This window comes from Diabrotica virgifera, chromosome 2 (genome assembly GCF_917563875.1).
Source record: "Diabrotica virgifera virgifera chromosome 2, PGI_DIABVI_V3a".
Lineage (NCBI taxonomy): Eukaryota > Metazoa > Arthropoda > Insecta > Coleoptera > Chrysomelidae > Diabrotica > Diabrotica virgifera.
This window is the reverse complement of record NC_065444.1, coordinates 198,418,604-198,431,068: the sequence shown is the minus strand read 5'-3', so window position 1 is coordinate 198,431,068 and position 12,465 is coordinate 198,418,604. Positions and strand designations below refer to the sequence as shown.

The following is a 12,465-nucleotide window of genomic DNA, read 5'->3' as shown; positions in this document are numbered from 1 at the left end:
GAGCTTCATAAAAAACATCCTTCTGTTGATCATCGGCTTGTTCTGTGGGTGCATAGATATTTATAATTGAGATATTAGCAGCTCTATTCTTTATCCTTAAATAAGATATTCTTCCATTTACTTTTTTAAATTCTAATACATATTCTCTCCATCTTCTACTTATCATGAAGCCTGTTCCATTTCTACCTTGTGTATTTTCTCCTCCGTAGTACATTGTGTAATTTTGCTTGTCGATCCTGCCTTCTCCCTTCCACCTCAATTGTTGCAATGCTATTATGTCTATCTTATAATCTCTCATTTCTTTTGCTACTTCTTCCATTTTGCCCATGGCTAGCATAGTTTTTATATTCCACGTTCCTATATTTATTAAACCTTTCAATTTTCTACTTCTATTACTTTTCGGTGCTCTCTTATTCGTTTTCCGTATCCACGCCTGGTCATTATCCTGTACATCCACCCTTTGACCATCACTTGCTAGTTTTTTGGGTCTGTTTTAGTAAATTTCCTTTGTTGTTCATTTAGCCGATCACTCTCTGGGGATCGTTCACTTGTAGAGCGTTTGTAGTATTTTTCTTTTTGTTCTTGTTCTTGTTCATTAAAGTTTTCCACTGTATAGCTCTTGTCATTTACAATTAAATACTTTATTGTTTTATTAATTTGTTATGTAATTGTTATTAAATTGTTTTAAAATAAATATTGTTTGACTTCGTGTGTTCATTTTTTTAAATTTCCACGAAATTGTAAGAAATATCAGATGATTCCATATAAGTTTGGGTGTGTGTACACTTCCAAATGAAAAACCAAAAAACACGTGTCTGATATTTTTCAAAAATCTATCGAATGAAACCAAACACGATCCTTACTCCACACCCTGGACGTGAGGTGGGGGTAACATTTATTCGAAACATTTTTTAGAATTATTGTTGATAGATGACGCTAATAAATCGTTTTTTTTTCGATTATAGCGCCACCTATCAACAATTCTAAAAAAATGTTTTGAATATATGTTACTTATTTTTTCATGAGGAATCCAAATCTGTAATAAAAAACGGGGGTTACTATTTATGATTTTAAAGTTACCCTCCATCCCACCTCCAGCGAGTGGAGTGGAGGGTCGTATTTGGAATTATTCGATAGGTTTTTGAAAATTATAAAACACTGATACACTCGAGATATTAGACCGCTTCTATAATTTACCTATACCTATGATATTACGATAAATCGTTTTTTCCGATTATAGCGCCATCTATCCACAATTTTGAAAAAATGTGTCGAATAAAAGTTACTTATTTTTACGTATGGAATTCAAATCTGCAATAAACATGGCGGTTTCTGTTTAAGATTTTTTAAAGTTACCCCCACCCCACCTCCAGAGGGTGGAGTGGGGATGTTGTTTAGTGTCATTCTCGATAGATTTTTGAAAAATATTGAACTTATTTTTTATTGTTTTTATTTATTAAAATATTGAACGAATTTTTCAGTTTTTGATTCGATGTTTTCGTCGTTTTCAAGTATCGTTTTCGCTGGATGAAGTGTCTGGTATAAACTCATACAAACCATATAATAAAACCAAACTCTTAAAATATATACATTTATTAAAAAAGGTCTTAAGAACATTTATAAATATATTAAAATCCAAAATTACTATATTTCATATATCACAAGTTTATACTATTTTTTGACATAGACAAGGGTATATCAGTAGTAAAAAATGGAAAGACTGATAAAGTTACATTTAAGGGATATGTAGTCAGTGTTCACAATTAAGATTATGATGTAACCTAAGTACAACATTAAGTCTGATAAATCGGGTTCATAAATATTTGGCAGCATCACTAATTCACTATTAAAAGACTCGTTTTAAGTAGGTGTGTAAAAATTTTTATGAAATAATATAAAAAAAACGTGTCGATTCCTGTGTATATTAAAAATTGGGGTTAGATTGTATTAACTTATTATCTGCACACAATTTCTGAGGAAGTTAACAAATAATATTTCCTGAGCCGAAACTGAAAGAATACAGCATGCATCACAGTAATTAAAAAAAATCTATTATCTGTATCTGTTATTATAATAGTCTCCCGTTTTATACCGCTAAAGCGGCTTTGGGATTATAGCAGGGTAGTCTGCTATATCTAGTGCCTACGGTATACAAGAAAGGTAACAGGGTCAGTGCTACGCTTCAACCGCCTATTATTACCCCTGGTTTTACCCAAATTACTAATTTTATTCAGGCTGAGTCGACCTGGGGCCTATAGACATTTTTAAAAATATCTAGATGTTCTCGCCGGCGCGGGTTTCGAACCCCGGCCTACCAGCATGCGAGTCAGATATCCTACAGCCTGAGCTACGCCGGCCCTTATTAAATAGCAAAATGTTAACGGACAAATTAACAATAATTTTATATATCTTAAGGTCTAGGTCAGCGGTTCTCAATCTCTGGTACATGTACCACTGGTGGTACATTTCATTATTTGAGGTGGTACGCAAAGTCAAAACAGCCAAAATCAGCACCACCATTGGCACAATTATAGTTAATTAGATCACCTAGCTAGACAGGTATTTTAGTTAGGTGGTACCAAAAATAATAAAAAGTATTTGGTGGTACCTGACTCAAAAAGATTGAGAACCTCTGGTCTAGGTTATAGCGTATTTTTAATCGACTAATAAATCATTTAACATATCCATTATTTGAATCAAAAATAAAGAAGCCATTCTAAAATTTACATAAAGACACATAATAATATATTAACTAACTTCTTGAAAATACGCCACTGAATGAATACAGAAAATCCGATCGTTTCGCCGGACGGGCCTTAGGTAACTCTTAGCGAAAATCGCCATTTTGCGCACGTTATTCGCACTATACGTTATACATTGTAACGCTAGACGTACCCAGACTAGTAGATACTTAGCCCAAACCTAATAATGTTAAAAATCAATCTTTATCTACCACCAATTTTATTGGATCAGGAATATAGTACAAATTTAATAACTAAAGGCAGCTATAAAGCAAATATAGATTGTCTTGAAATTTGATTTAAATGAAATTTTGAAACAGCAAAAAGACATTCATGGAATATTGAAAATTGTAAAAGATTTATGAAATTTCTAATTATTTCTTTTTTCCTAACAAGTAGAATCCAGTTCAATAGGACTAGCTTTGAAATGCAAAACTATATTACGCAATAATGACATGTAATCCTAAAAATTTTAATATTAAATGACTAATGAACATTACAAATTTATTAATACATTGATAGTTTCAATGTGACTCGATAAATCAAACGTATTTTGGTAGCGTAAAAACCAAGGAAACAGTATTGAAGAAATTTTAAATTTTTCCACATATATTGACTTTTTTCATAGAAATCGAATTAGAAGTGGTTTTATTTCTCTTTACCTTCTAATTGTTTATTAATAACTTTAAATAGTTAATTAACTTGTTACTTCTAAGAATTTTAACAAACAAAAGATTTGGTTATTTTTTTATAACTTTACCATGCCTAATAATTTTACACTTAATTTAATAGCACCAAAATTTACATGTTTATAATTTATATAAACATAAATCAAGTTTTGTATAATGCAGAACGAAATTCTGGAATTTTAGTTTATTTGAAATATTCTGCATACGCCAGTGGCGGCCGGTGAGGTAGTGCCATGACACTACCTTATTTTTATGCAGAAACATATTTTTTTTTATCTTTAAACCGTTTTAATGCCCGTTCATTTTTTGTGCGTATTTCTTTTCTCTTTATAAATTATATAAAATCTGGCAACTGTGCAGTGTAGTACAACCCTCGCCACTCACAGACAGCGGACGGGATGATCGCATCGCATCGTGCCAAAAGCTTAGATGGCTCAGCTGAAAAGAGAAAGATTTTACGGGCATTCTATGTAAGTGACAGAGATAGAGCTATATTGCACTTTTAATACACGTTTAAATGAAACTATTCGTGCCTGGCTCGACAAGGCAGGAAGATCTAATATTTTTTACTATGCTCATCATAGTGAATAGTGGATCGTAGATCAGATCCAAAAAGCTTCTCGTACAGGGTAGTACCTACATTATCTTTTCGAGTTTTTTTACGCGCTCGCTCGCTCGTTTTTGTATTTATAATTATTACATTTTTAATGATTAAACTTTTTATTCTAAACTATTATATTTTTAAGTAATTTAAAATTTTTTAATTTTTAATAAAACCCGAGTTAAATTCAGCTTATCGTGATAGTCTAATTAAACACAATGAACAAGAAGTGGATTAAGAATCGATATGTTTTGAATCAAATTAAAAATTATATCTATATGGTTTTGTGAAGCTTTCGAGTTAGTTTTGAGAAATCACGACGAAAAGGAAAATTCAGAAAATAGAGGCATCTTTATGGAACTGTTCAATGTTAGCCGAATTAGACAACGACTTCGGTTCATATTCAAAGTTCCAAATCTTTAAAAGCATGTACCTCAAAACAACACAAAATGAACTCCTTCAGTGCATCTTAAATGTTTATCACGAGGAAATAAGGAAAGAAATTGAAAATTATCTTTGTGTTGCAGTGATTGCCGATGAAACGACAGACGTCGCGTCGCTGGTGAATTTCAGTTAGTTATAGTTTTCCGATATTTGTGTAAAGGGCGATAAGTTGAGAGATTTTGGAGATTTTACTTGTTGGACGGACATGATGTCAAATCAATCACTGAATGCATTTTAAATGTTTAAATTTCTTGACACCCCAGAAATGGTATATACCTACATAATGTAAAAATATCCGTACCTATTTTTTTTAATTTCTATTTTATACCTTTTTTGACCATATTGTGAACCCGTCACTAAAAATTTAGGCAGCTGCCCGAATTCTGGCACTACCTACTTAAAGTGATACGAGCCGCCACTGGCATACGCAATACAGCGTTTGATAGCACTACATGCTTTACATTACTTTGCTACTAAGGACAGCTTAATCGATGAATTCATTTATTTTCAACGAAAACTTCGTTTTCGTATATAAATTCGCAAAGTCTGTTCGTTGATTCGTTCGTTTGTACATCGCCGCCCCTGAAATACTTGTGAGTCGATCTACGATGGATTCTTATGCAGTTTGTCTCCTGAATCCAAATTTAAAAACCATTTCGATATCAACCGACCTCAAAGTCAAAAAATCGAATTTTTGATTTATGGCATATGATATAGGTATCAAATCAATGTGTTTTTTACCTAGTTTAGGAAAATCATACTAAACACTCAACTTACAATCAAACAACAGAATATTGAAAGAGTGGAGCAATATACATATCTAGGCACCAATTTAAATAGCCAATGGACCCACTCAACAGAAATTAAACAGTGAATAATAAAAGCAAAAGCAGCATTCGTTGGAATGAGACCCTTTTTCAATAGTCTAGAGTCTAGACATATCATTAAAAACAAAATACCGTCTGTTGAAATGATACATATTTACAGTTCTGCTCTACGGAATGGAAGCGTGGACACTAACTGTTGCATCTATGAATCGGTCCGAAGCTTTCGAAATGTGGTGTTATAGGCGCATCTTACGTATATCCTGGGTTGACCGAATTACTAATGTAGAAGTACTGCGTAGAATGGGGAAAGAGTGTGAAATTCTCATGACCATCATAACGAAAAAATTAGAATATCTAGGACATGTAATGAGAAATGCTACGGCCTTCTCCAACGGATGGTAAAAGAGGACCGGGAAGAAGACGCATTTCCTGGCTTCAAAATTTACGAAAGTGGTATAACACGACTACCGCTGAACTATTTCGCGCTGTGGTAAACAAAGTCAAGATAGCCATGATGATCGCCAACATCCAGAACGGATGGGCACTTTAAGAAGAAGAAGGAATATCATCTTGCGAGTTTGATATCTCAAACCAAATTCGAAATAACCGATCCCAAAGTCGAAAAATTACATTTTCGACTTTAGGAATACGATATATTATGTAAATTCAGATTATACAGTATTTCTCATGATCATCTTTCAGTGCGTCACAGTTTTTCGATTTCTTTCTAACGCATTAAATTGTATGTGACAGAAAAAAAGGCACGTCGGTGATTACATTTCGTCGGTGACATTTTTATAACAGTTATTCTAGTTATTCTAGTTGTCGATAGATGGCGCCATAATAAAAAAATAATTTTTTTTTAATTAGATAATAATATTACAAATATAATCTGTATAATTTATAAGACTATACAAATCAAAGAAAATACCATTTTATAAATGCAAGAAACACTTTTGATTTGTTTACATTCCAAATTGAAAATAAAATGTGACAACTGTCAGATTTAACTAAAATGTCATGTTAGAATAAATGTCATAAATGTGTATTATCACGGACTTACCCTTTTTCCTATCATTTGTTACGCACTGAAAAATGATCATGAGAAATACTGTACATATATTTCACTTAAATATAGTAATATAGAGATGATTTTTGATAACCGTAAACAAAATTTTCGTTATGATATTGCTCGTATTCTCAGCTTGTTTTTGGATTTAATCCTTTCACTTTATTATAGGTTTGATATAACGAGCGATCCACAATTATTGGGATCAAAGCTAGCCATGCAAAAAATTACGTATGTCTTGTTTTAATCTGAATTTATATCATTGGTTTATCAATTAATTTTGATTAACGTTATAAAACATAAAAAATCAGTCAAAACCAGAACTTTAATCAAAAATAAAAAGAATTAACAAAATTATAAGTAATAATAATAAATAAAATCAAACAAGATCTCTCTACATAACCTTAATTTTCTTGTTAAGTTGACGTACACTGCAAAGTTGACGTAAACTGGAAAGTATATCTGAATTAAGAATAGACATGCACTGTATAGCTATCTCTGTCGTTCAGAGCCACCTATGGTGACAATAATTTTGGATCACACGTTACCTATTTGCCTAATACAATTTTAAATAAAAAAAATTTATTGTTTAAATGCTTTCTTTGTGCAGATAATAAGTTCTCACAACCATATAAACAACTCAATGCTTCAGAATATATTTACTAAACTTAAATCTCACTACTGATAAGTAATAAAATTATAGTTATGGCATAATAACTGTAGATGCGTAAGAATTATCCGCTCACCCACTGTAAAAATTTAAAAAGTTTAATACAGCCTGACGTACAAAAAGGAAATAGCCAAAAGTATCGAACTGCTAGATATGGCAAAAGCTGAATTTGGTTTGGTGCTCTTCTGTGCTAGACTTCCTTTACAAGGTAGTTGTTTCTTTAAGAATTTGAAGAATGCGTCGACGATGTTTGCGGGGGTACTATCCTTGCACTTCTCTAGTTCATGGTTAACACATTCTCTGACTTCTTCGAAATCACTGAAAGATATAATCGTTAATGAAAAATTGTTTCTTTAATTGAAATAAAAAAAGTTTAGTCTTTTACAGCCGTTGCCAACTTTCGTTTGAGCACTGTGCCGTCACTTTTCAGTGGCACATGCGTCTACAGTGGCGCATCAAACTTTCCACTTATGGACGGGATACATAAATTAAAAAATACCCTCTCTTATTAAAAGAATTTAATTTTTTTCATTTTTTTAAGTTCTATCTGATTAAGACATAAGATTCATCGTAATTTTAACCCACCACCCCCTTCTCCCTGCCCCCACCATCAAAAATTTTATTTTTCGATTTTATTTTTTTTGGTGGGATAGAATCAATTTTAAAATTTCAAAAAATTCACAAGCATAGTTAAGGCTTTTATAAAACACGTCTATTTTTTATAGACCTGTAAGTTGAGTGTACATAACCTCAAAAAAATTTTAATATTTTTTTTTTGGAAAAAAGTATATAACTTTTTTTTGGGGATAGCTGCAGATCTAATTTTTTCTTAGTCTTGTGTATTTTATCAAACACTAGGTTCCTAATTTTTTTCAGATTTTTCTGTAACGCTGGTCACCTTCAAAAATCCAAAAAACTGTTTTTTAAGGGGGTTTTGGGGGGTTTGAACGTGTTTTTCTGATTTCTAAATATTATAAAGGACTCAATTACTTCAAGTTACATATAACCTATAAAAACAAAATTGATTTGATATATTATGAAGTCTATAAAATAGGGAAAATCCCCCAAAACCCCCCAAAAAACAGTTTTTCGGATTTTTGAAGGTGGGGAACCTTACGGAAAAATCTGAAAAAAATTGAAAATATAGTGTTTGATAAAACACATAAGATTAAGAAAAAATTAGACCTGCAGCTGTTCCTCAAAAAAAGTTATACGCTTTTTTGAAAAAAAAATTTCTTTTAATTTTTTGAGGTTATGTACACTCTATCTATGGGTCTATAAAAAATAGGCATGTTTTATAAAAGCCTCAGCTATGCGTGTGAATTTTTTAAAATTTTAAAATTGATTGCATCCCAACAAAAAAAAAATAAAAACGAAAAATGAAGTTTTTGATGGTGGAGGCAGGGGGAAGGTGGTGGTGGGTTAAAAATACGCTGAATCCTATGTGTTAATCACATAGAACTTAAAAAAATAAAAAAAAATTGATTCTGTTAGTAAGGGAGGGTAACTTTTAATTTATTTATCCCGTCCATAAGTGTAAAGTTTGATGCGCCACTGTCGACGCATGTGCCACTGAAAAGTGACGGCACAGTGTTCAAACGTTTTCTTTTAGGTTCTACTATTTAAGTTATAGGGTCCCATCGTGCCTAAAATGATTAAGAAATTTCACCTATAGCGGCTCTTAGTCTATTATAACAAAAAATGACTACTCATTGAAATTATTTTTCAAGGTAGAAGAAAGAAAACAACACAACACCACAAGCAATCCAGTAGCACCTACAAGAAGGGACTCAAGGATGACAACATGTGAAGGGCTTACCAGAAAAATGAAAAAGAATAGGAAACCAGTTATCATCATCATTGGCTCTACAACTATAGCCCAGTAAATGAACGGAAAATACGGCGATATCGTGTAATTTTCAAGGGCAACTCCGAATTGCATGAAAATTTGGATTTACGCTCTACTTACCCTCCAGTTTAAAGTTGAAACTGTGCCGTTGGTTGCTTTTCCGTAGGGGGTGACAGTCAATCCTTCTCGGGGGTGAAAAAACATACGTTCAAGAAAAGACCGGAAATGGATAAATTGACTGATTCTAAGTAACTTTTGTTCTATAGAGTTTTTATGTAAGTCAACATTTTTCGAGTTATTTGCGATTGAAAATGTTTATTTTTCGACAAAAAAACTACGTTTTCAGACGGTTTTTCGCAAATAACTCAAATAGTAAATATTTGATCGAAAAAAATATCCTTAGCAAAAGTGTAGCTTATAAAAAAACCCAAAAAAATGGTGTATAAGTAAAGTCTATCAATCAAATAAAAACAAAGTTGTAGCTCATGAAAAATACGTTATTATTCGTCTAATTCCAAATCGAATATTTCAAGGTGAAATCACCGAAAAATTAGGTACTTTTCGTGAAAAACCCATTTAAACTTTTTTAAAGTGTTTATAAAAAGCTTTGTTTTAATTGTTAACAAAAGTTTTAGCATTAAAAATAAGCAAGTTACGCTCAAAATAAAGTTGGTCCTCTTTTTTCTTTGTAAAAAATCATGAAAAGCTCCCCAAATGAAATTAATCGCTACAGCTTTACAAACAATTTAGTTACCTATCTATTTTTTTATATGATCTGTTAGTCTCACCGGTTTAAAGTGTTTATTTTTGAAAGGGTTATAACTGAGAAAGCTTGAATGGGTCACTAATCACGAGTATGTGCAAATTTCGAACAGCCACATCTTAACCAATTTTTGTCTTACGGAGAAACAAAATGAAACTAGCATATTTATAATAGCAAGACCTACATTCTTTTACTCTTTCAGATTTTTCTATCAGTAAAGTCTATCAATCGAGTAAAAACAAAGTTGTAGCTCATGAAAAATACGTTCTTATTCGTTTAATTCCAAATTGACTATTTCAAGGTGAAATCACCGAAAATTTAAGCACTTTTCAGGAAAAACCCATTTAAACTTTTTTAAAGTGTTTATAAAAATCTTTATTTTATTTGTTTATAAAAGTTTCTAGCGTTAAAAATAAGCGAGTTATGCTCAAAATAAAGTTGGCCCTCTTTTTTTTTGGTAAAAAAATGAAAATCTCCCTGTGTTTAGCTCCGCAAATGAAATTAATCGCTACCGCTTTACAAAAAGTTTACTTAATTATCTATTTTTTTTATATGGTCTGTCAGTCTCACCGGTTTAAAGTGCTTATTTTTGAAAGGGTTATAGTTGAAAAAACTAGAACGGGTCACTATCACGAGTGTATGCAAATTTTGAACGGCCATATCTTAATCAATTTTTGCCTTGAGGAAAAACAAAATGAAACTAGCATATTAATAATATCAAAACCTACATTTTTTTAATCTTTAAGATTTTTCTTATCACTAATACTTTTTAAGTTATTTTGAAAAAAGGAAATGTTTCAAAAATTTTTAGAATTTTTTTTTTATTTTAAAACCAAATTTTTTCAAGAATAAGCACTTCAAACCAATCAAACTTACAGATCATATAAACAATACACATACAGTTAAAATAAATGGTAAAGCAGTAACGATTAATTATATTTAGGGTGCTAAATAGAGGGAGGTTTTCACAATGTTTTTTACCAAAAAAAGAAGCCAACTTTTTTTTCAGTGTAACTCGTTTATTTTTGGTGCTAGAAACTTTAGCAAAAAATAAGTATAAAGCTTTTTTTAGATACTTTAAGAATGTTACTAAGCTTTTCCCGAAAAGTGCTTAAATTTTCGGTGATTTTGCGTTGAATTATTCGATTTGGAATTAGACGAATAATAACGTATTTTTCATGAGCTACAACTTTGCTTTCACTCAATTTATATACTTTACTGATACACCATTTTTTTTTTGTTTTTTTATAAGCTATACTTTTGCTAAGAATATTTTTTCGATAAAATATTTACTTTTTGAGTTATTTGCGAAAAATGGTCTGAAAACGTAGTTTTGTTGTCGAAAAATCAACATTTTAAATCGTGAATAACTCGAAAAGTATTGACTTACGTAAACAACTTTATTGAACGAAAGTTGCTCATAATCTGTCAATTTATCCAATTCCGGGCTTATTTTAAACACAGGTTTTTCACCCCCCGAGAAGGGGTGACTGTCACCGTCCAAGTAAAAGCAACCAACGGCACAAATTCAACTTTGAAGTGGAGGGTAAGTAGAACCTAAATCCAAATTTTCATGCAATTCGAAGTTGCCCCTGAAAATTACGCTCCAAAACGGTCATTTATTGGGCTACTAATGGTAAGTCTTAGCCTGTTCCAGCCAGAATCAGCTTCCATTCCTTCCTATCCTTCGCCTTGGTTTTCCAATTTCCTACTCTTAATGCTCGTAAGGGTAAGAACAGAACAAGTGGGTCGAGGTGGAGGTGTAGGTCGCGGTGGATGCTACTAGTTAAGTCGCGGTCGATGTCGACAGCACATAGCAAGGAGGTCACCTGCGCTGTCAGTCGAGGTAACTATCAAGTGAAGTAGTTTAATGAAATTTAAATGACAAAAATACTGTGCTTTTGCGATGTTGTGTCAGTCAAGTGACGATAGTGATGAAATGTCAGCTGTAAATAATCAGATCCTCCTTCATATTTCAAAAATTTACTGAATTTAATTACTTTAGAAATTCAAAAATAAACTGAATACAAAAAAGGGATTATATAAAAAGTATCAACTTAGATAGCGCAGATAATGACAACTTGGCTTCGAACGGACCAATCACAGGGAAGTATCCTTGTAGGCCGCGCAGTAGACATCCATGTAAAACAAACTCATTTTATTTTCAAAAGCATCGATGTAAACCTCCTGGATGGCATCGCGCTAAACCTCCACCGCGACTTATCTTCTCTGTTCTCTTCCATTCACTACAATGTGTTTGTTTTACATGGATCGACATCGACCGCGACCTCCACCTCCTCCGCGACCCACTCGTTCTATTCTTACCCTAGTCGTCTTCCACCTGGTCCTTAAATCGTGCTCTGGATCAGAGGTGTAACCAGGATGATCCTAAGGGGGGGGGGGTATATCTATTTAAAGGTCTCTGGGGGTATGGAATAATAATGGTGTTAAGCGTATAGAGCACAAAGCATGATACAATAACTGAAGATATGACATGGAGTCGGTGGGCGGGGCTTACGTAGCTACGTCACTCTGTGAGTAGAACAGCATTAAATTCAGTGTGGTCGTATAGTAAACGGTGTTTATTTTTTTGTTTCAGGTGAATTTTACTTATAATTTGTTAAACTTTTATTAAAAATGAGGTGTGCCGTGTTTGGTTGTAATGTGGACAATCAATCACAAGGTTTCGATACGAATATCAAGTTTTTTAGTTTCCCAAAAGACAAAAAAGTGCGATGTGTGTGAAAACAATTATGTAAACGTAAACGTGCAGACAACTTTAACGTTAACAACGCTCGTATCTGTTCAACAC

General features: G+C 32.5%; 1 protein-coding gene across 1 annotated transcript in view; it reads right to left on the bottom strand.

The window, feature by feature from the left end:
* Positions 1-1,577: 1,577 nt before the first annotated feature.
* The window catches only part of LOC114328102 (27 kDa hemolymph protein), a 129,188-nt gene continuing 118,300 nt past the window's right edge, over positions 1,578-12,465 (bottom strand). Inside the window, exon 5 of the mRNA XM_028276875.2 lies at positions 1,578-7,359. Within this exon, the coding sequence (XP_028132676.2) occupies positions 7,140-7,359 (220 nt within the window). The 3' untranslated portion in view covers positions 1,578-7,139. The remainder of the gene's footprint in view (positions 7,360-12,465) is intronic.